The following is a 20,100-nucleotide window of genomic DNA, read 5'->3' as shown; positions in this document are numbered from 1 at the left end:
CAATTTTTGTCATTTGGTTTTTTTGTACAGGTTACGAACGCAGTAAAATTGTACCTAATCATGATATAATTATTCTTTGTAGCCAAGAAAAACTTTCCGCGATAATTGACACCAGTTTTCAGGTACTTTAAAATGTGTGTTGGAAATGTGAAACAATTTTCTCACCTTGTACGCGTACGATCAGAGTTGGTTGGTTGGTTGGTCACATAAGTATGCTCATATGCATATGAGTGATTCCAACGTTACTCACTTAGACAGTGCCTTGAGAACGTATAGGTACTCATACATAATTAAAATGCAGTGATAAAATGGTCCGTATTCATGTTTATGATAACGCTCTTTCTCCTTTAATCATTGAAGCCAGATTTAAAGGCTGTTTTTAACTTGTGCTGACTTTTAATTTTCTTACTTTTTGGCCCTCACACTGTCTACACTGCGACTGGATATTTTAACAGCAGGTTCACCGTACAACTTAGGGGTTTGTTGTTCTCTGGAACCAATTAGAAGTAATTGCCTCGGTCACCACACCTCAAAAACTAAAGATTAATGGCACGACATATAATTCAGTTGTTATAATGTAATAATCAAAAAATTAATTTGCAGTGCTTGTTTTGCTAAGCGACTGGCTTAAAGTACTGCTAAAGCTATGGCTGAAAGTATGGCTTAATGTTTGGCTAAAAGTCTGGCTCAAAATCTGGCTAAATGTATCAGTAAAAGTATGGCTCGAAATATGGGTAAATGTATGACTAAAAGTACGACTTACACTATGGCCATAAAATTATGCCTAAAAGTATGGCTAAAAAAACAGCTTCGAGTATGGCACGATGCCTGGCTCAATAGGTGGGTAGAAGTATTCTCGACCGACTCCATGTATTCTCACCCTAAGGCAGTGATTGTTGCAAAGGAAATACACTATCAATGATCCCTGCGCACGAAACTTTGACAATGATCCTTAATCAAGCTTACGGCAGATATCAGCTAAGAAATGCTGACAATATTATCAAACCCCGTTTCTTGCAAAAAAAACAAACACGCTAATAAAGATTCCTGCACGGGAAACCTTGACTTAAAACCTTAAGTCGATTTTACTACAGTGTTTATCGCAAAGTTACAAGCTATCGAAGATCTTTGCCCGGAAAACTGGACCTCGAGTAAAGCTCATCAAACATTACAGCTGGACATTGCTTGAAAAGTTATTTGACAGTGGGTTTCCTAAAGAAACACGGTAATAACGATCTCCGCGGGCAAAACTTTGACTTTAACACAAGAATTAATCTTATCAAAGACATTAGCTAGGTACTGCTAAAAATCTGTAAGACCTTGTTTTATTTGACAGTGTTTATCGCAAAGTAACAAGTTATCGAAGATCTTTGTCCAGAAAACTCTGACGATGGTACTTTGTTTTTTTTTTTTTTTTGGTAAAGCTCATCAAACATATCAGCTGGGCACTGCTTCGAATCTCATTTGATAATTGTAATTAATTAATGGGTTTCAGGATTCTACATTAAATTAAATCACACTATTATCTATTAAATTGAAAAAATTATAATACTAATAAATCTTAACAATGTCCTTGTAATATAAAAATAACATGTTTTAATTAATCTTCTGAAAAGAAGTTGTAAGGATGAAGACATTATGTCTCGTAAGAGATAATTATTTGTCTTAGAAAAACTTTATCTTGTGTCTCGGAATCAGCATTGCCGCAGGAAAAGCTTCAAGATAACACAGGATCAACAAATAGTAGGTTTTTGGAACTGGACGAGGAAGTGGCGGTGGAGTAGAGATCAACGCTTACTGTACCTGTAAGCTATAGCGGAAATAAAATAGTAAGAGGAGTTTAAATGTAAAATATATTCGTCATTAGCAAATGATTAATCTTATTCATAATAGCACAGATTCTGCAAATAATAATGTTGTAAGATAGTCATGCAGTTGTTAACTAGAGTCAGTTTATCTATTTAAATAAGAATAATTGCGATGACAAGTTATATCAATGAACCTGATTGAGTATTGTTTCGGCTATCTATAGTTAAAAAATTATAAAGCCAATTATTCATCGGTTACTTGCGATGAGTACCTTCTCATACTAGAGATTTTTTTAGTACGTAGATATAGATCTACCATATAAGACATTTATGCCAACAAGCTACGCTACTACTGACTGAACTAGAATATCTTATACAGCGCCCATTGATAGTCAAGAATGGTAGATGCACTCGGCACACCTTTTTCTATTTTTCCAAAAACTGTCTATTTTCGGGTCTTGCGCCTATGGTGACTTTTGTTCAGAAACAAATAAGCTATAGCATATTAAAATTTCAGACCATTTCATTGGGAACCACAATGTCATTGGGTTGGTGCGGGGTCCTTTGTTGCACTAAAGAGTCCAGAGTATGAAAGCGTTATACTATTTAGTTAAAAGATTAGTTGTAACTCATTCTTCATACAAAGTAGACATGAAATTCAAAGAACAATCCATAAAATTACAAGCTCCGCATTTTGACGCTATTGTAAAACAAGAAAAGCGTTCGATTTGACAGAGTGAACTACTCCCTGATAGTATTCGCGCTGTATTTTGCGGCCCATTTCATTGTGGAAAAACTCATAGGTAATTGGCTTTAATTGTGCATCCCAATGAAATTAGGTTTGAAAATATGTACGTGTATTTCTTATCGCTGCATCCACCAAAGTACAAATTTTTAAAATATTTGTTGGAGCCTATACAGGGTGTGAAATACTTACCTTTCAGTGAACACGAGACTGTAGTCTCGCCAGATGATGCTTTACCAAATTCTATAACAATTTTTGATAATATAGCTTGTGAAAAACAAGATAATGTAAAGGCCTTTTTTTGTATAGGTAGATACAAAAATGTTGACTTCTTCTACCTTTGTCAGTCATATGCTTAAGTATCGAAGCATCTTGTTAGGGATAACGTTAATTTCTTAGCCTTATTCCGTCAAGATTAAGTTAACTTGAGGCATGTGTAAAATGATCGTATAAACTTAGATATGAAATACATTCAATTTGAAAATTTGTGCTTTAATTGCTGGAATGATGATAAACATGGATTCATCGTTATAAACAAGGGTAGGTAAATAAATAATGGTCTCTACAGAAAAGGCTTTGATAATTTTGCCGTAAATTTAGGACATACCTAGCGCAATCGTTACAGTCTCTTGCAAGATATTGGATCATCATCATGTATCAATCAGAGAAAGACGTTCTACGCCAGTTAGTAAAGACACAAGAGGCAGTTAAAGAAAAAGACAGGCTGTTGAAGTTTGGAAAAAATGAGGCTGAAAAAGTACTTAGTGAAACTCCCAAACAAATAACAGACCCTTAACCAAAACAAAAACAATAGTAATTCTATTACTTACAATTATTTTTATAATAAAAACGATGAAGAAAGTAATAAAGTTGATGAAGTAAATCCACAAAAAAACAGAGAAAAATCGAGTTAAGGTGATCTTACATTCGAGTCTGCCATTAGTGAAAGTGATGATGATGATACCTATTCAAATGACACCATTCGAGAAAAATCTCTTGATTTTGTTTAAGTCAGTAAAAATTTATCAAATAATTTTTATTTATAAATACTTGATCAGAATCAGAAAGATTTATTAGATTTAAAGCATGAGGTAAGAAAAGAAAATGAGCTTGGTAATTCGCGAATAGACTTCAAAAATAATATTTACAAAATTAATGATTTAAATTCTCTATTGACTCCTGAAATAATGGAACTGCTTATCAAAAAGCATCCTAATGAGTCTCTGTTGACACGGAAGGATTTTGAGGATTTTGAAAAATACTATTTAGTATTACGAACTTCAAGTGTTCATAGAAAAGGGTTTAAAAGAAAGGATCTATACAAACCCATAATAGTAGTAAGTTTAATAAAATTATTGCTCCAAAGTTCGATCTCACGGTTTGTAAAAAAGGGGGATCGTTGCTACCTTATTATAAAACTGCTCAAATAAAGCAAAAAGGAGATTATAAACATTGAGATGATACTAATGAGTTAGTAGATCATTTACGCTTATTAACAGCTGAAAAGTCAGCAGGAAAGACAAGTCTTGACAATGAAATTTTATCAATCATCGAAAAGCTTCGTGAAGGAGGGTATATAGGTATACTGATCTGCACAATTTTTGCTTTCGTGTGTCACAAAATGAGTGTCGATGTATTCGGTCAAAAACTATGGGTGAAATCGAAGGCGGTAGCCAGGGTCCTCCTGGTATTGGATACAAACTTACAACAGATGGGCAGTATGACTTAGATAACAAAAGACTGTGCAATGTTGGAGTACCGAAACAGCCTCAATATGCAGTAAATTATGCTTACTTGATTAAACTAAAAAAAGAAATAGATAGCTTTCAAATTTTTATGTTCAACTTACAAAAAAAATCCCTATTTATTCAAGATGATTCAAAAAACTTGAACCTAGACAATTAATACATGGAGGAAATTGTTGAGGAACAGCATAAGGCAGCAAGGCGTAATTATCCTTGCCAAAAATTCAACATACGTGGTTTAGATGAGACTTGGAAAGCTGACCTTATAGAGATGCAGCCTTAAGCTCGTGAAAACAACGGATATCGGTATATGCTAACTGTAATAGATATTTTTTCCAAGTATGCATGGGCTGTACCTGTCAAGAAAAAAACTGGCAAAGAAGTAACTGCGGCAATGCATTCGATATTGTTAAAAAGACGGGTGCCAATAAACATGAAGACTGATCGTGGCCAAGAATTCTATAATACGAACTTTTAAAATCTCATGCAAAATTATAAAATAAATTTATACTCAACTTACAGCAATCTTAAAACTTGAATATGGGAGCGATTCAATCGTACTTTAAAAGATTTGAAATTCAATTTGCAAGGCAATTATAAGTGGTTGAATTTGATACAACGGTTAGTTACATTATATAACAATAGGAAGCATCGAACAATTGGTTTGAAACCGAAAGACGTTACTGCTGAAAATTAAGTTCAAGTCTTGAAAAAATTTTTTTTGCAAATGTAATAATAGCAGTAAGCCAAAATTTAAAATTGGCGATTAAGTACGCGTCAGCAAGACAAAACAAGCATTCGAAAAAGGTTATACACCGAATTGGTCGACAGAAATCTTTACAATCACGCGAGAAGCAGCAACAAATCCAACGACGTATCATGTGAAAGATTATCAAGATCAACCTATTTCTGGAGGTTTTTATAATCAAGAACTGCAGAAAACAAGGTATCCTGATACATACCTTGTAGAGATCCTTCAAAGATGTGGAAATCAAGTTTTTGTAAAATGGTTGGGCTTTGATACTGCTTATAACAGCTGGATTCGTAAGAATGAATTAAAAAAATATCTGTTTAGCGAAAAGTTTTTTTTTTCATTACATGCTTGTAGTGCATGAGTGTGTATGTAAATAGATGTAATATTTACTTATTGCAATGTAAAATATCTCTTTTTTGTAATTGATACAAGAAATTTTGAACGTAATAAAATAAGCACAATTTTAAAATGCTACTATCTTTTTTTAATACATACTATTCTACCCCTACCGGAACATAATACCATACCGCTTTTAAATTCAGTCTCAGAATATTTTTCTTACACAATTAATGTTATCAATAGTTAGTTGTGCCAGTCAACTACCATCTTATTAGATATGTTTGTAATTGAGCATGTTGACTCGTTGGTTAGATTAATAAGTATAAGGATATATTTTAAAAAATTGTTGAATTCAATAAAAATTATGTATTATTACTTTTTTTTTAAAACATTATGCATATGAAAATTGCACATTTTTCCCATCATATAATACAAACAATTCATACTTATTGACTGCTTCTAACAATTCATTAAAAAATTTAATATCGTCCAAAATTGCTGTAGATACTTTACTCGGAAGAAATATTGGAAACTCATCTGTCGATTCAGCAACTATTTTTTGTCCAAACCTAGTATTCGCTTTTTTCAGCTGAGTTACCATATATGTTTAGCCCTAAATTATCTCACTCAGTTTTTTAGTGGGTAGAAAACCACAGCTGGCAATTTGGTTTAGAGTAGCTTAATCCATCTGTAACATAAAAAAAATACATTGTACTTCGCATAGGTACAAATAATCATTTTACATGGTAATAGTGGTTTAGAATATTTTATACTTAAAAAAATACATTATACTTTGCATAGGTACAAATAACAATTTTACTAGATAATAGTAGTTAAGAATATTTTAAACTTGAAAAAAATTATGGATATTTCTTTCTATATATAGTTAAAGAACTGAGGAAAATTGAAACGTAATCAGAAATATGACCAGTTAGTCTAAGTTATTAACAAATTATTGAAAATACGAAAGACAAATCAGCGTACAAACCTCAAAAAAGTTTATTTGGTCTCTTATTTGTTTCATCTTCTGCTTCTTACATTCTCTCTTACTAGCTTGCTGCCGCGATTGTCCAATCGTACTCGTTTGCTGATTATGATACTCAACTTTCTGTTGATCTGGGATACTTGCTCTTGATGATTCCGTTGCAAGGCTGAGCACTTGCTGGTGATGGTGGCAAGTTAGGCTTGTTGTAGTCAATGAATCTGGTAGAATGAGCTCAAAGCTCTTGAATAGCTCCTGATGAGAAGATGTCGCCCCCACTTTTAGATCCTTGGTCAACTCCCGATGTGAAGATGCTGCCTTCAATCTTAAGTCCACGGAAGATTGTTGTTACCAGAAAAACAGGTACTATATGTTAGTACAAGTATTTTAGATACTCTGTACAAGAAAAATGTGTACTGGTACAGGTATATTTGGTACGGTAGTATACTTTCAAGTACCTTAGTGAGTATAGATAAACCTTATACTTAGTACGTCAAAATCCGATACGTGGTACGGGTTTTTCCTGTACCAGTACAGAAAGTTAGTCGGCCAGTGGGAGCATATAGAATGTCAGTATATATATATACGTAGCTGTAAAAGTTAAAGAGGTTAGGATTTCAGTATATCCACCACAACACAATATAAAGTTCAATACATTGATACGAATCTAATAAGATGTAATGATAAGTGCAGTAGGCACTTGTAGTCACTTTCCTGTTGCGTATAATAATTGGTTTTCACTCGCAAAGAACAATTTACATATATTGAGCCAAAATAACAATGACAATCCCATACATGTATGCAGGTATGCACATATGTATATACATACGTATCTCCACTGTATATTATAAGCGCACGTACTATGCGCGGTAGACGGTACAGTAGAAAGCCATGCGCAGTATACAAATTTAATAGACTATCCATGGTACAGAAAAATCCTGTACCAATCGGTCAAATTGTGAGACTGGTTGCAGAAATCTCAAGACCTGTACGTTATTTTTCTATGCTCATCACTTTTGGTATAGCTTATTCTGGTAACAATAATCTTCCGTGTCATTGGGCCGCTTCTGGTGTTAAAACGCTCTCTCCATTGGTCCACTTCTGATGCATAGATGCTGCCCCCACTCTTAGATCACCTGAGCTCTTTCTTATATTATCTACTGTTGACTCCATTTCTCCCTCCAATTGCATTGGTGTTTGCTCAGTACTACCTGTCTCATTCTTTCTCATGGTATCTATATGACCATGACCCCAAGGAAGAGTATCCATTATGTTTAGACGAATATACCGTTTGTCATCATGTGCACTAAGTGTGATTTTTAATTTTTTTTTAGTGAAAATGTATGTTTGCAATCTAATATTTCGCTGTTTACGAGATATGCTAGTATTTTCTTGTAAACATGTAATGTAATCATCGAAAGTTAATGTTGCTTTCACTACTCAGCTCTTGACGACTTTTGCTTTCTTCAGAGGCTTTTGGCCATGTATTCTTATACTATATATTTTACTGCGAAGTCCAACAAATTCCAGCATAATTTTCCTATTGCATTTATCTTTCATTAATCCTATTACTTTTTTATTATCTCGAGACATGTTAAACTCATTCTTAGTCTCATAATCCCATGCATCAAATTCTTGAATATTGTCAAGCATTACATTATGTGTACATTTATATATATATATATATATATATATTAATATTATTCACTTCGTATATAAGACTATCTGTATCCACATACAAAAGTTTGTATTAACAGTATAAAATAGTTAAAATAGTTATATACCGTATACACTGTTTTATTAAACGTAGATATCATTTATACACGTACGGTTATGTTTTATTAAAGACATGTAATTGAAAAAAAAATTTTCTCAACTGACTACTTCATTTTGAAAAATTAAATGTGTAACATTAAAACATTAAAACGTGAATACACAAGTATCAAAGGAATATGTACATTAAGTTTTTAAGTAATATGGAGTTTATATTGCACATAATTTTTTTGTTTCAAACTTTGCACATTGTCTAGGTTGAAGACAAAATGGTAAACTTTATTAAAATATTTATACATTTTCATTAAGAAGAACAGATGATTTTTACCTTTTTGTGGTAAATAGAGCTACCAACGAGGTCCACGGTTTAAATATTTTATAGGATTATTCGTTATTTTTTGACTTCTTATGAGAATATCGTGTCATGCTTTTATAAATATTTAATAATGCAATTATATAACGTGTAAGGAATTCAAGAGAGAAAAAACCAGAGCGGTATAGCACTACCTTAAGAGCAGTATGAAAACATGTCAACAGATTATATAGATAAAATAAATATTAAGGAAGTAGTGAAAAATTTTCAAAGAGGGTAAGAATGAATATTAAAGCATTGCTCAGACTATGCTTTTAATGAGTAATAATCCTTCACATAGACTTTAAAGTAAGACGCAGTCCCAAAATATGATACTGAATCTTAAAATAAGAATTGCGTGATTTAACATAACTACTTCATTTTTAGTCCTAAATTATGAGTCACGTCATCTTATACTTTAAGAAGTAGTAACTAATTTTAAATCATAATAATGGAGCAGAATCTTTTGTAATGTCAAGAACAGTTGTCGGTATACTTCATAGAACATTTGAAAGTGCTACGACTGCTTTAGGTTTAGTGAAACACAATTTCTAAATTAATAATATTTTTGAAGAAGCTTGTAATGTTATGCTGCCATGGTAGTTGAAACATTTTTTTGCTGAGTTTTTAATGTCTGAAGACATTTGAGGCAAAAATTTATGGAAAAAATCAAAACAATTTTAATTGAAGAATTAAAAAAAAAAAATGCTTTACTGCAGCTTAATTTCATTTTCAAATTTAACAAAAAATCCAAACAATTACCGAAAAAAACTTTGACAAAACATTTTGAAAATTATTATCAAATATTGCAGAAGAAAAAATTGAACTATTGCAAGTGTTAAATGAAAACAACTAATGTTTGCTTCTACATTTTTAGTAAGTATATTAACTTTTCAATAAATAGCATTATACTTACTTCTAATATCAAATGTACTTACTTTTTTAATTATTAAATTTTAAATTATGTATAAGAGAAATAAGAACATACTACAACATAGATCATACTACTTTTAAAGGTGAGGATAAATCTAACAGTGATATTTATATACATCTTCAATTTCTATTAAGAAAGAGAGAACTCTTCATGCCAAGTAAATTATTCATTGGGGGAGGAGAATGGCATTGAAGAATGCTCTTTATACTGTCACAGGATGAATATCAGTGTCTAAAAAGTTATAGAAAGGAGAGTTACATGCACACAGTGCTCTATTACTACACGAGCTTAGCAAGATCTGTCTAATATTGCACAAATTGTCATCTAAAGAATCATGGAATAACAAATAATTGTGGGATTTACGTGCGAAGCGCACACAAGGGTGAAGCACCACCAGTATTTATATTTATTTTCCTATACTATATACTCACGACACCTTCCTCAGCTATTCTTGGCCACCCCTCTAAATAAGGTAAAATTCTATTGGTTTTTACCTTATTTTTATTGGGTAAACTTCGGTTAAGCCCCCCCCCTCTATTCACCTTTCTCAGCCCCTCACATATTTTCTAAATTACTAATTTTGCTTGTAAAATTCTAGGTAAAAATCTAGCTAATCAGGATAATACATCAGGATTATTACCAATATTTAGGGCTACATTAAAATTTTCGCTTATATTTAAAAAAATCTTTTTATTACTACAACAATCACATAAAAATTAAAAAAGTTTTCGTCAAAGTAATATACTGCTTACACTTCGCAAATTAAAAAGAGTACTCTAAAGTAACTTTAATAGCAATTAAGAAAAATTCTGTAAATGGTAATAGAAATATCTCATTTTTTAACAAAAATTTCAAAAATATGACATGTTATTGATAAGCAGCGACTTAAATAATCCATGGAACCATACTTTTACAGTTAACATTTACAATTTTTAAAAATTGTCATTGGCAATCTTAGATCCGAAATTTTGAATCATTCTGAAGCAAAAATATAAGCGTGGAAACGATGGTAAAAATATTGTTGTTTGCTTACAGGGGTTGAAAACATATTCCTGAAGAAATGTCAGCAAAATTATCTTTTAATGGTAAATAACGATGACGCATCCGTGCATTACGTCTTAATAATAATTACACTTAAATAGATGCAAAAAAGAAATTCTTTTAAGACATTTTCATTTACGACCAAAACCTATACAATGTTGCTGCGTTAGCGCTTGATTTGCTTCTAGTCTACAGGAATTAGACGATTTGTCATAGAGAATAATAATAACTATATACAGGCAACCATGCAGGCAAAAAGACGTATTTATTATTGAAAAATAAAATTCTGAATTGCCAACAGCATAGCATGAACAGAGAATTATTTAAAACTCGCTTTCAAACTAGAAAAAATATAAAAATATGTGTTTTTTTTAAGTAACTCTAAGGCAGACAATGGAAGACTTTTTTCTTGCCAGTTTATTAAACTTAATTAATTATTCATTTAAATAATCGCTAAAAAACTCTTAACATTTCCAAACATTTTAATATTTTTTAACTTTGAAAGAAAAACGTGAGGGTCTTGAAAATTTAAAGAAATATATATTTTATAACCTTCAACTAACAAAAAGATTTTTGTTAAAAAATATTCATTACTTTTCAAAGTATCCTATTTGTTAAATTAAACACATCGCCACAAAAATATTCTCTTTTTATTCTTGGTAATTTTCTACGAATTTACAAAAAAAAAGTTGCTCTAAGAAATTCACAGTTTAAAATGACTTTTTTTATTGTTTCATGCGCTAAATGCTTATTTATGAACAATTATGGCTAAAATTTTATGTCCATCTTATAGACAACTGAAACTTGCCAAATTCTTTGAGTCTTACTCGTCGAGGATCGTCAACATGGACGAGATGCTAAGTTAACGAAATACTAATTAAGTACTAAGAATATTATAGTTTTTTTTTTCTAGGGGCAGATTCGTCTTCGATCAAATAAGTTCAAAATGGGATAACGTAAAAAAAATGGCACGTCTCTGGTACTTTCCATAGAGTATTATTCTGATTTTTTTTTTTTCAATTTATATGTAGCGTAGGAAAATAATAAAAACTGTTGAGGTCACAATGCTGACATACTAAAAAAAATAATTGTAATGAATAAATTAAAATCTTTTTTTTTCATTATATTTTATAATGGTGTTATATCGTGGTTTAAGTATTATTAACATTAATAATGAATGTTGAATTGTTCCAATGCGTGAATATTTTATGTTGCGGGGCAATAACATTTAAAATATTCCCACTCTGCTCAGAATCTAAAGAACGACATAATATTATAATGTAATAGTGGATGTGATGAAGGGTAAAAGAAACTAATACATACATTTTTGTAGTTTTTCTTTTCGAGCAAAGTAGTAAAAAAGTTTAACACATGTTTTAATGTTAGCATCGTAATGTCAAGTTGAACAGATATAGATCAAATTACTTTAATCAAATTTTTTTTATGTGTTCAACATAGTATCATTATTAGTTGTATCTAATTCCAATTCAATACTTTGCGATATAAATATCTCAATACATTCAGTTATTGAATCGATATATGGATTCAGGCAACTGTTAGAATCATCATCATTACACATAAAATCCGCGGCTGTTATCAACGACTCACTATTTTTACAAGTTTCTCCGGTACAGTTACCACACAGCTCCAAGCACGTTAAGCCGTATTTTCGACAACCACAAGGATTTTTACCGTACCCCCTTTACACAAACACGTAATTTTCTGTGAATCAATATCAAGATACAGAAGCTCGACGGTGAGAATGGGCATTAGTTTAGTCGGGCTATCTTGACAGCCAAATTTCAGTTGATCTAACGTTATATTTTTTAATAATTCATCATTCATTATTAATGTTTGTAATACTTGAACTGCAACATTACACTACAATATAATGCAATGAACGAAAAAAAAATTCAATTTGTTTATAACAATTATTTGTTTAATATGTTAACGTTGTGACTTGAACAGTTGTCATTATTTTTCTAGGCTACTCAGAAATTAGAAAAAAAATCACAATAAAATTTGATAAAAAATACCTGAAATATGCTATTTTTTCAAAATATACCATTCTAAATTCATTTGATCGAAAACGAATCTACCTCTAGAAGAAAAAACTGTAATATTCTTAGCAATTAGTACTTCGTTATAATAGTATTTTGTCTATGTAGACGATCCTTTCACGTAAAACTCAATGAATTTGCAAAGTTTAAGTTATCAATAAGATGTATATAAAATTTCAGCCATCATTGTTCATAAAGAAATATTTGGCGAATTCAACTATAAAAAAATCATCTCAGCTTGTGAATGTCTTAAAGCAACTTTTTTTTTCGTAAATTCGAAAAAAATTACCTGGAATTGAAATTTAAATTGTTTCGTGACAACACGTTCATTTGTTCCTAAATAACTGTCAAAAAATACAGTCCGACCAAGTTGTAATGTTTTTGACGCCATTTTTAAAGTTGAATAGAATACTAGTCGATACGGAAATATCATATTTATAAATTAAAGATTTTGGCGTAAAAACACCTCAGGATAAATAATGTTTTGACAACGGTAATAAGCCAGTTTTTAATTATTCATCAAAGACCTTATCTATAAATGAACAAAATATGTCAAAAAGTAATGAATATTTTTCAACAAAATTTTTTTTGTAAGTTAGAGGTAAAAAATTTACATATTCCAATGATTTTCAAAGACTCTAACATTTTTACATTAAAAGTTAAAAAATATTGAAATTTTTGAAAATTTCGACATTTTTTGCAATTATTTCAATAAATATTTATTGAAATTCAATCAATCAGGACTCAAATTAACTGGCTCTTGATTACCTTTGAATTAGCATGAGTAAGAAAAATCTACTATTACCTGCGTCAGAGTGATTTTGAAAAAAATCTAATTTTCTACATCAAAAAAATGAAAAAGTTAACGGGCAAAAATGTAGTGTATGCATGTGTAGCACAATGGTTCGGTAATTAACATAGCGCGCGTAATACATTCTATTCCCGGTTCTTGTCACAAATAAAGTCAGTCACTCTGTACTTACTCAACACTGTACATGTCATTACATCACTGTACTTAGCTTATATCATATACATACAATATATGATAAAAAAACTGTGTGTCAAAACTAACGGGATTTGCATAGAAGAATGTTAAAAATTATTCACCTTCATATGAGTTCTTTGTCCTTAATTGTTCACGATTTTTAAAAACTTTTTGGTTCGATGATAATATATAACTTACTTCATTTTCTAGCTTAGTTATCTGTAGCGAAAAATCCACCTGAAAATATATAATAAATAAGTTTTTTTTCTTTATGTGACTAGATATATTTTGTTACTTTCGTATTGCTATTATTAAAAATAATTATAAGGTAAAAATACGTCGTTGTGAATTTACAATAACTAGTTGACTTTAGTACTAACGTTTAAAAGAAAATCTCTTTTTAGTGATCCCATATCTTTACAAGAAAAAGGCTTTACGGTGTTGATACTTACATTGAAAGGAAAAAATAAGCAGTTTTCTATGGAACAATCTAATATGTTAAGATATGTGACCAAAATCCATTAGGTTTTAGAAAGTATTCATGAAATCATTGGCCAAAAATACAAACTCTTGCACCACCAGTTTCGAAATCAAGCTCTACCTGATGCTGAGATTTATTGTAAGGCCGCATTCTACATTTATAATTCGACGGGAAAACAACTTAATTCAGATGATGGTTATTTGAAACAAATTATTGAAAGAGTGGAGACTCATAAAAGTGTAGAAAATTACTTGGCCAAAAGAGTCTTGGATAAAAATTATAACTAGAAATCAGTACCGTTTCAAAAAGTATTATTAAATGATTTACTAGGTTTTTCAGAATTAGCATTACAGGAACTGACACTTTTTTTTATTGCCTCTAACTAACTTCAACAGTTTATCTCATATCCAGGGGAAATGCTGGAAAGTGAAAATAATCTTTCAGTAAGTTTAAAAAAAAAACTAAAAATTATGGGATTTAAAGTGAGATCAAGGTACATTAACAGCAAAATATATAATCATTATGTTCACTTCATTCCTAATGGTAAAAGGATAAATGCTACTAAAGAGTATTGTGGTAACTGTGCTATTGGTCTATAGACAATTGGCAGTTATTCCCATGTTGCAGCGCTATTGTATCATTTATCTTACGGTGGATTTTTATTTCACGTAGTTCGACCTACAGATGTGCTTACAAACCTTTTTGACATGGACAGTGTATGTCCTGTAAACTATCAAGACAGTGAAGAAGATTAAATACGTAAAAATAAAACAAGAACATATACAGTTTACTCATAAAGTACTTATGTAAAATTTTGTTACAAATTATGTAATTGACAACCTGCACTTATTTATTGGAGCTCTAACAAAAGCAAGCTAAGTAGAAAGTATCTAAAGTTGAATCCTATCCAAATAGAAAATATCCTGGCCTTTTACAATGCTTTGCAAATATAAGTTTTAAAAATACAGAAACTTGAAAATTGTGACGTTCCTAATGTTAAACTAATGACAAAGAAAATGAAAGTTTAAAGACTATTTATATAGCTGTTGGCGAAGATTCTCTGTAGAAAAAATTTAACGTGCTGTTTATGGGATCTCAATGGTGGTGTAAAAGTCCATGAAATATAATAATTTTAGCTATAAGAAAAATATATTTAATATAACAACCAAAATAAAATTCAAGAAGATTTAAAAACACTTTTTTTTCATGCCAAAAATGGCCGATTTAAGGATTTCTCGCATCCACCTCTGAGAAAAATATGAAAAATACGTAAACAATGTATTTATTTTTTTAGTGAAATGATGCTGAACATTCCAACAACGCAACATGCTCAAAATCGCGTTTAAAAGTCATAATTAGTTTTCGAAGGTCAAGATGACCTTGGATAATGTTTTAAAAAGTTGCAGGTAAGGGTAATTATATTTTTAACAGTCTTAAATTTTTTCAGATTTTTTCACTTATTAAAAGCCGAGATGAAAAATAAATGCCAAAATAAGGTTTTTGGGTCCAAATAATTTTTTGGGTCCTCGGACTATTTTTTAAATTTTTTTATTACCTCAACAAAGCTCTTAGCAAGATTTGACAAGAAAAAAAAAGAAAAAAAAAGAGGGTATTTGACTTTTATTAACCAACGATACCCTTTATAAAAATCACATGTTAGACTTATAAAAATGTTATTTCTCACCTTTTTTCTTTATATAACAATAAGTATTACAAAACCAAGTATCATCTATTCTTTGGAAGTTCGAAATTGTTGTCCACTCTTTGATTGGTATGCAAGGGTTTTAAATTAATTAATTATTGTAATTAACGAGAGTTAGCACTTAATTGGTAAAGTAGAAAATTAATTTTTAAAGGACGAGAAGAAAATGACAATTTTAAAGTTAGTATTAAAAACAGTATTAAGAAACAATAAGGCAGTTGTTTCATAGATATCTCAACTAATTTAACTTTGCTGCGTATTTAACAGACCTAAATATATTTTAAATGAATATATACAAAAAATTATTTATTTAATAAAAACTGTCTTTTTATTATAAGTATTTTACACTTCTTGAACTATGTATGTATCCACTAGAACTCAACTTGTTAAAATTTTATGTTAGTGTCTTCAACAATACTTCGTATTCTTTGAAAAGATAGTAATTTTGAATTCAACAAAACAAATTAATTTTCTTACCATGGACGCAGTCTTTGCACACTGCGGGCTAACTTTGCCTACTCAGAAAGAAAAACTCCTTTTTTTTTTAAATTGTAATTATAAGAGCTTTTAAGACTTTTGGCCCTTTAAACATAGATATGAAAATGTAAATGTATAAGATTTGTTCTACTTTATTCCTTAGTAGCACTTTTTTTGAGGGTTTATATAAATTATAAGTGTCAACACTAAAAAAACCAAATTTTAGTAATGAAAATTAAACTGTACAAAGTTACATTCAAGATCTATTTCATTGTTATGGTGTGACTAAATAATACGTAGATTTATTCTACAAACAAATAAATTTAAATTTTGTTTATCTGGAACCAGCCATTACTCCGACTTACAATACGCTTTTCTTTTCAATCCGTTCACTTGGTGTTCTGGTATTAAGTTTCACCAAGTAACATATACGGAGTGGTATTAGTGTGATGTATGGTGAACTGACGTCCGACATTCTGTTTGAAATTCGGTCAGATGTTATTGTACTTTTGGTCTGAATTCAATTAATTAATTAAAGCTAAGGATTTATTATGATCAACTGAAAACTTTAATTTCAAAAATTTTTGAATTAAGATAAGAAATCTAATCAATAACAAAGTCATGTCCAATCTGATTTAATAAATTAAATAATGCAAGTAATATTTGAATTTTACAAGAATGCTAATTATAAATTTTCGGACTCATGTTTTAAATATTTTTAACAAGTTCGATTTTTTTTTAACTTAGCTTACTTTTCTACAATTACTGATTAACCACTGCTTTCGCGCATGCAGTCACAAGATCTTCTGCGGTTGACCACAACGATATTCATACCTCTGCACTAGGGTACTTGTGGCAACAATGATAGTTAGGCTGCTGCTTTCAACGTCGGAATCCAAATCGACGGTTTTTTCTTTTTTGTTTCTTTATTGTTCAAGTTTTCAGACAACCACTGCGACTGCTAACTGGCTTACTAGCCTTTGACTTAGTTTAATTATTTGGTGGGTAAGTAATTTTTAATTTTTCGGCCAGGAAGCACAAACTAAACTACTGAGAGCTAAGTGGATATCATGAGTAAAGTGGTTCATGGGCCTCCAAACTGGCCAGCTATTTTTTGACGAAGCTGTTATATTTGATGAGTAAGTAATCTTTAATTTTTGGGCCAGGAAGCACAAATTAAACCACAGAGAGATAACTGACTCTCAAGAGTATAGTGGTGTGTGGGCAAAAAAACTGGCCAGATAGCTTTTGACTAAGTTGGCATTGTTGTAAGTAGATAATTTAAGTTTTGGTCTTTTAAACGCATTAAGGCAGGCAGTAATAATGCTCGCATATGTCGGCAGACAGAAAAATCAAACTATTCGAAGCTACCTGGCCTTTCTGTTTAATTCGTAGTTTCTTCAATGCATGGGTTTCTAGATCGGATTATGGCAGCCAGTGACTATATTACATAGTAATAATATTTTCAATATCCGCATTAACGTACTCTGAAGATATTACTGTATACTTTTTATGAAGGTCAATAAGAACTCTCTTCTTACTTTTACTTTGGACCCACTTAACAGCTTTTGTTATTATAATATAAATAAATATACACTATAATACAGAAAGTTTCAATATCGTCATATATTTCGTTGTACTTTTTTTGTAAATACAGACAATTGATCCATGGATTTTTCTCATTACATTTAGACAGTATGAAAGTTTTTATGTTTTTTTAATTATCATTCTGATCAGGTTCAAGAAAATATTTTTGAACTTTCAAATGTATTTTTTTGTGCAGTATAGTCAATAATACATCAAAGTAGTCTTTTTATTAGTTGAAATAATTTTAGATGTTTAAATTTTTCTAAAAATTTTTAATCTCTTTGCTCAACTACAAAAATGGTATTGAGATAATTTTTACTGTTAATTTGTAATTTATTGAAAAAGCTATCGATGAAAAGTGGCTAGTTTGGTTTTTTTACCAAAAAATAATTTTGGAAAGTAAAATTTTTTCATAATTTCTTAAGCCACTTTCGTGACTTTGTAATATGTTGACATTTCTTTTTTGATTATCGATAACTGCACATACACAATATTTATGTTTTAAGACTATTAATAATATTAACGGGACAAATCTTTGTATGTATTTTAACGTATTAAAAATAATATCAAAATTTGTAGGTAGATAAGTAATATTTATATATTATTTGCTACAAAAATGATTGTAATAAAACAAAATATAATTTTCAATGCAACATAAATTGACGATTTCTCTCTGCGTTGACACGGTTAAGACTGCCATTCATTTTTCAAAATTTATTTTATTAACTCTAAACGTTGAACGAGACGTATTTTATTAATAAGTAAACTAAATGCCCGCATTAAAAAATTTTGATTATATTGCATTTGTCGCTTGGAATAAATAAGATGTGTAGTTTCTGCCAGCCTCTAAGATACATCCTAGTTCAAATGATAGTATTCTTTTTATATTCCGATTGAACTATTTCCATGATTTATCTTAGCGCTCATCAGAAGCAGTGCATCTTATTTTTCCCATACAAAAATGATTCTTTTTTTGTTTACCTCATTATCAGTAGAAATCATTTTATACCAAAAGTGATGAGCATAGAAAAATAACGTACAGGTCCTTAGATTTCTGCAACCAGTCTCATATTTTTACATACTTTTCTGCATCACCGAAAAACCTGTGACGAGTCGGTTTTATAACTATACTAGTACAAGTTTTTCAATAGCGTTGGTACAGAATGTTCCTGCACCATGGATAGTCTCACTCAATTTATATACTGTGCACAGCTTTCTACTGTACCACGCATAGTACACGCGCTGTTATAGTGGAGACATGTATATGTATGCATGCATGTATTGAATTGTCACTGTGTCATTTTATTGACATGTTGCGTAAAATGTTTGGCTCAATAATTATTATTTGCGAGGAAAAAACAATTATGCAACACGAAAGTGACTACAAGTGCTTACTGCACTAATCACTACATTTTATCTAGTTATACTTGTATTTATATATTTTATCATGTATTGCGGTGGACGCTGAAATCCTAACCCTTTAAATTGTTGGCCTATTACTGCCAACAGGATGGATGAATTGTTTTTTTTTTGCTTTTTTTTTTGTTTTTTTTTTTTTTTTGTGAAATATAGATACTTAAAGAATGTTGGTTATTTCTTATTTTTGCAGGTTATTCTTTAATAAAGCTAATTTAAATTGACCGATACACGTTAAGGTTAAATTTCTAAAAATGTCATAGTGGTTTTTTAATTTCAATGTCAAAACTATTTAGCACATAATATTTTTGCCTTTTCATAATAATTCCCTTATGTACATTTATAATAAGTAGTGCATTAGGTTTATTGACTTTTTCCATCAAAATACACGGCGAATAAATTTGACTTCGTATGCATGTATTAACATTACAATAAATACACCCACACGCACGCGCGCACGAGACAATATACATACATTATGTGCATGCATATATATCCTTACATGTTGGTGAATATTCGTTACAAGTAGGTACAGCTACAGACATTCTGAATGCTTCCACTGGCCAACTACGTTTCTGTACTGGTACAGAAAAAATCCATACCACGCATCAGATTTTCACGCACTAAGCATAAGGAATAGTTACACTCAATAAGGTAGTTTAAAGTACACTGCAACTGCAAATATACCTGTACTATTACATATTTTTCTTGTAAGAAGTATCGAAAATACTTGTACTAACATATAGAACCTGTTTTTTTGGTAACAACAATTTTCCGTGTGCACGGTTTCACATGCAGCTTTATTGCCGACTTGTGTCTTACATTCGTTTCAAAAATGCAACTGAACTTACTTTTAAACCTTTACAGTTATTTTAGAGCACTTGATGAAAGAAAAAAGACCTTCATTAGTATAAGTACA

General features: G+C 30.6%; 1 protein-coding gene across 1 annotated transcript in view; it reads right to left on the bottom strand.

The window, feature by feature from the left end:
* The window catches only part of Mgat1 (alpha-1,3-mannosyl-glycoprotein 2-beta-N-acetylglucosaminyltransferase), a 511,064-nt gene that overhangs the window by 367,055 nt on the left and 123,909 nt on the right, over positions 1–20,100 (bottom strand). The window contains exon 3 of the mRNA XM_014357434.2: positions 13,641–13,755. Within this exon, the coding sequence (XP_014212920.2) occupies positions 13,641–13,755 (115 nt within the window). The remainder of the gene's footprint in view (positions 1–13,640; positions 13,756–20,100) is intronic.

The sequence above is a fragment of the Copidosoma floridanum genome, unplaced genomic scaffold (genome assembly GCF_036245765.1).
Source record: "Copidosoma floridanum isolate Cflo_tuat_1 unplaced genomic scaffold, Cflo_Japanese_pri ptg000028l, whole genome shotgun sequence".
Taxonomy (NCBI): domain Eukaryota; kingdom Metazoa; phylum Arthropoda; class Insecta; order Hymenoptera; family Encyrtidae; genus Copidosoma; species Copidosoma floridanum.
This window is presented reverse-complemented; position numbering and strand designations above follow the sequence as displayed.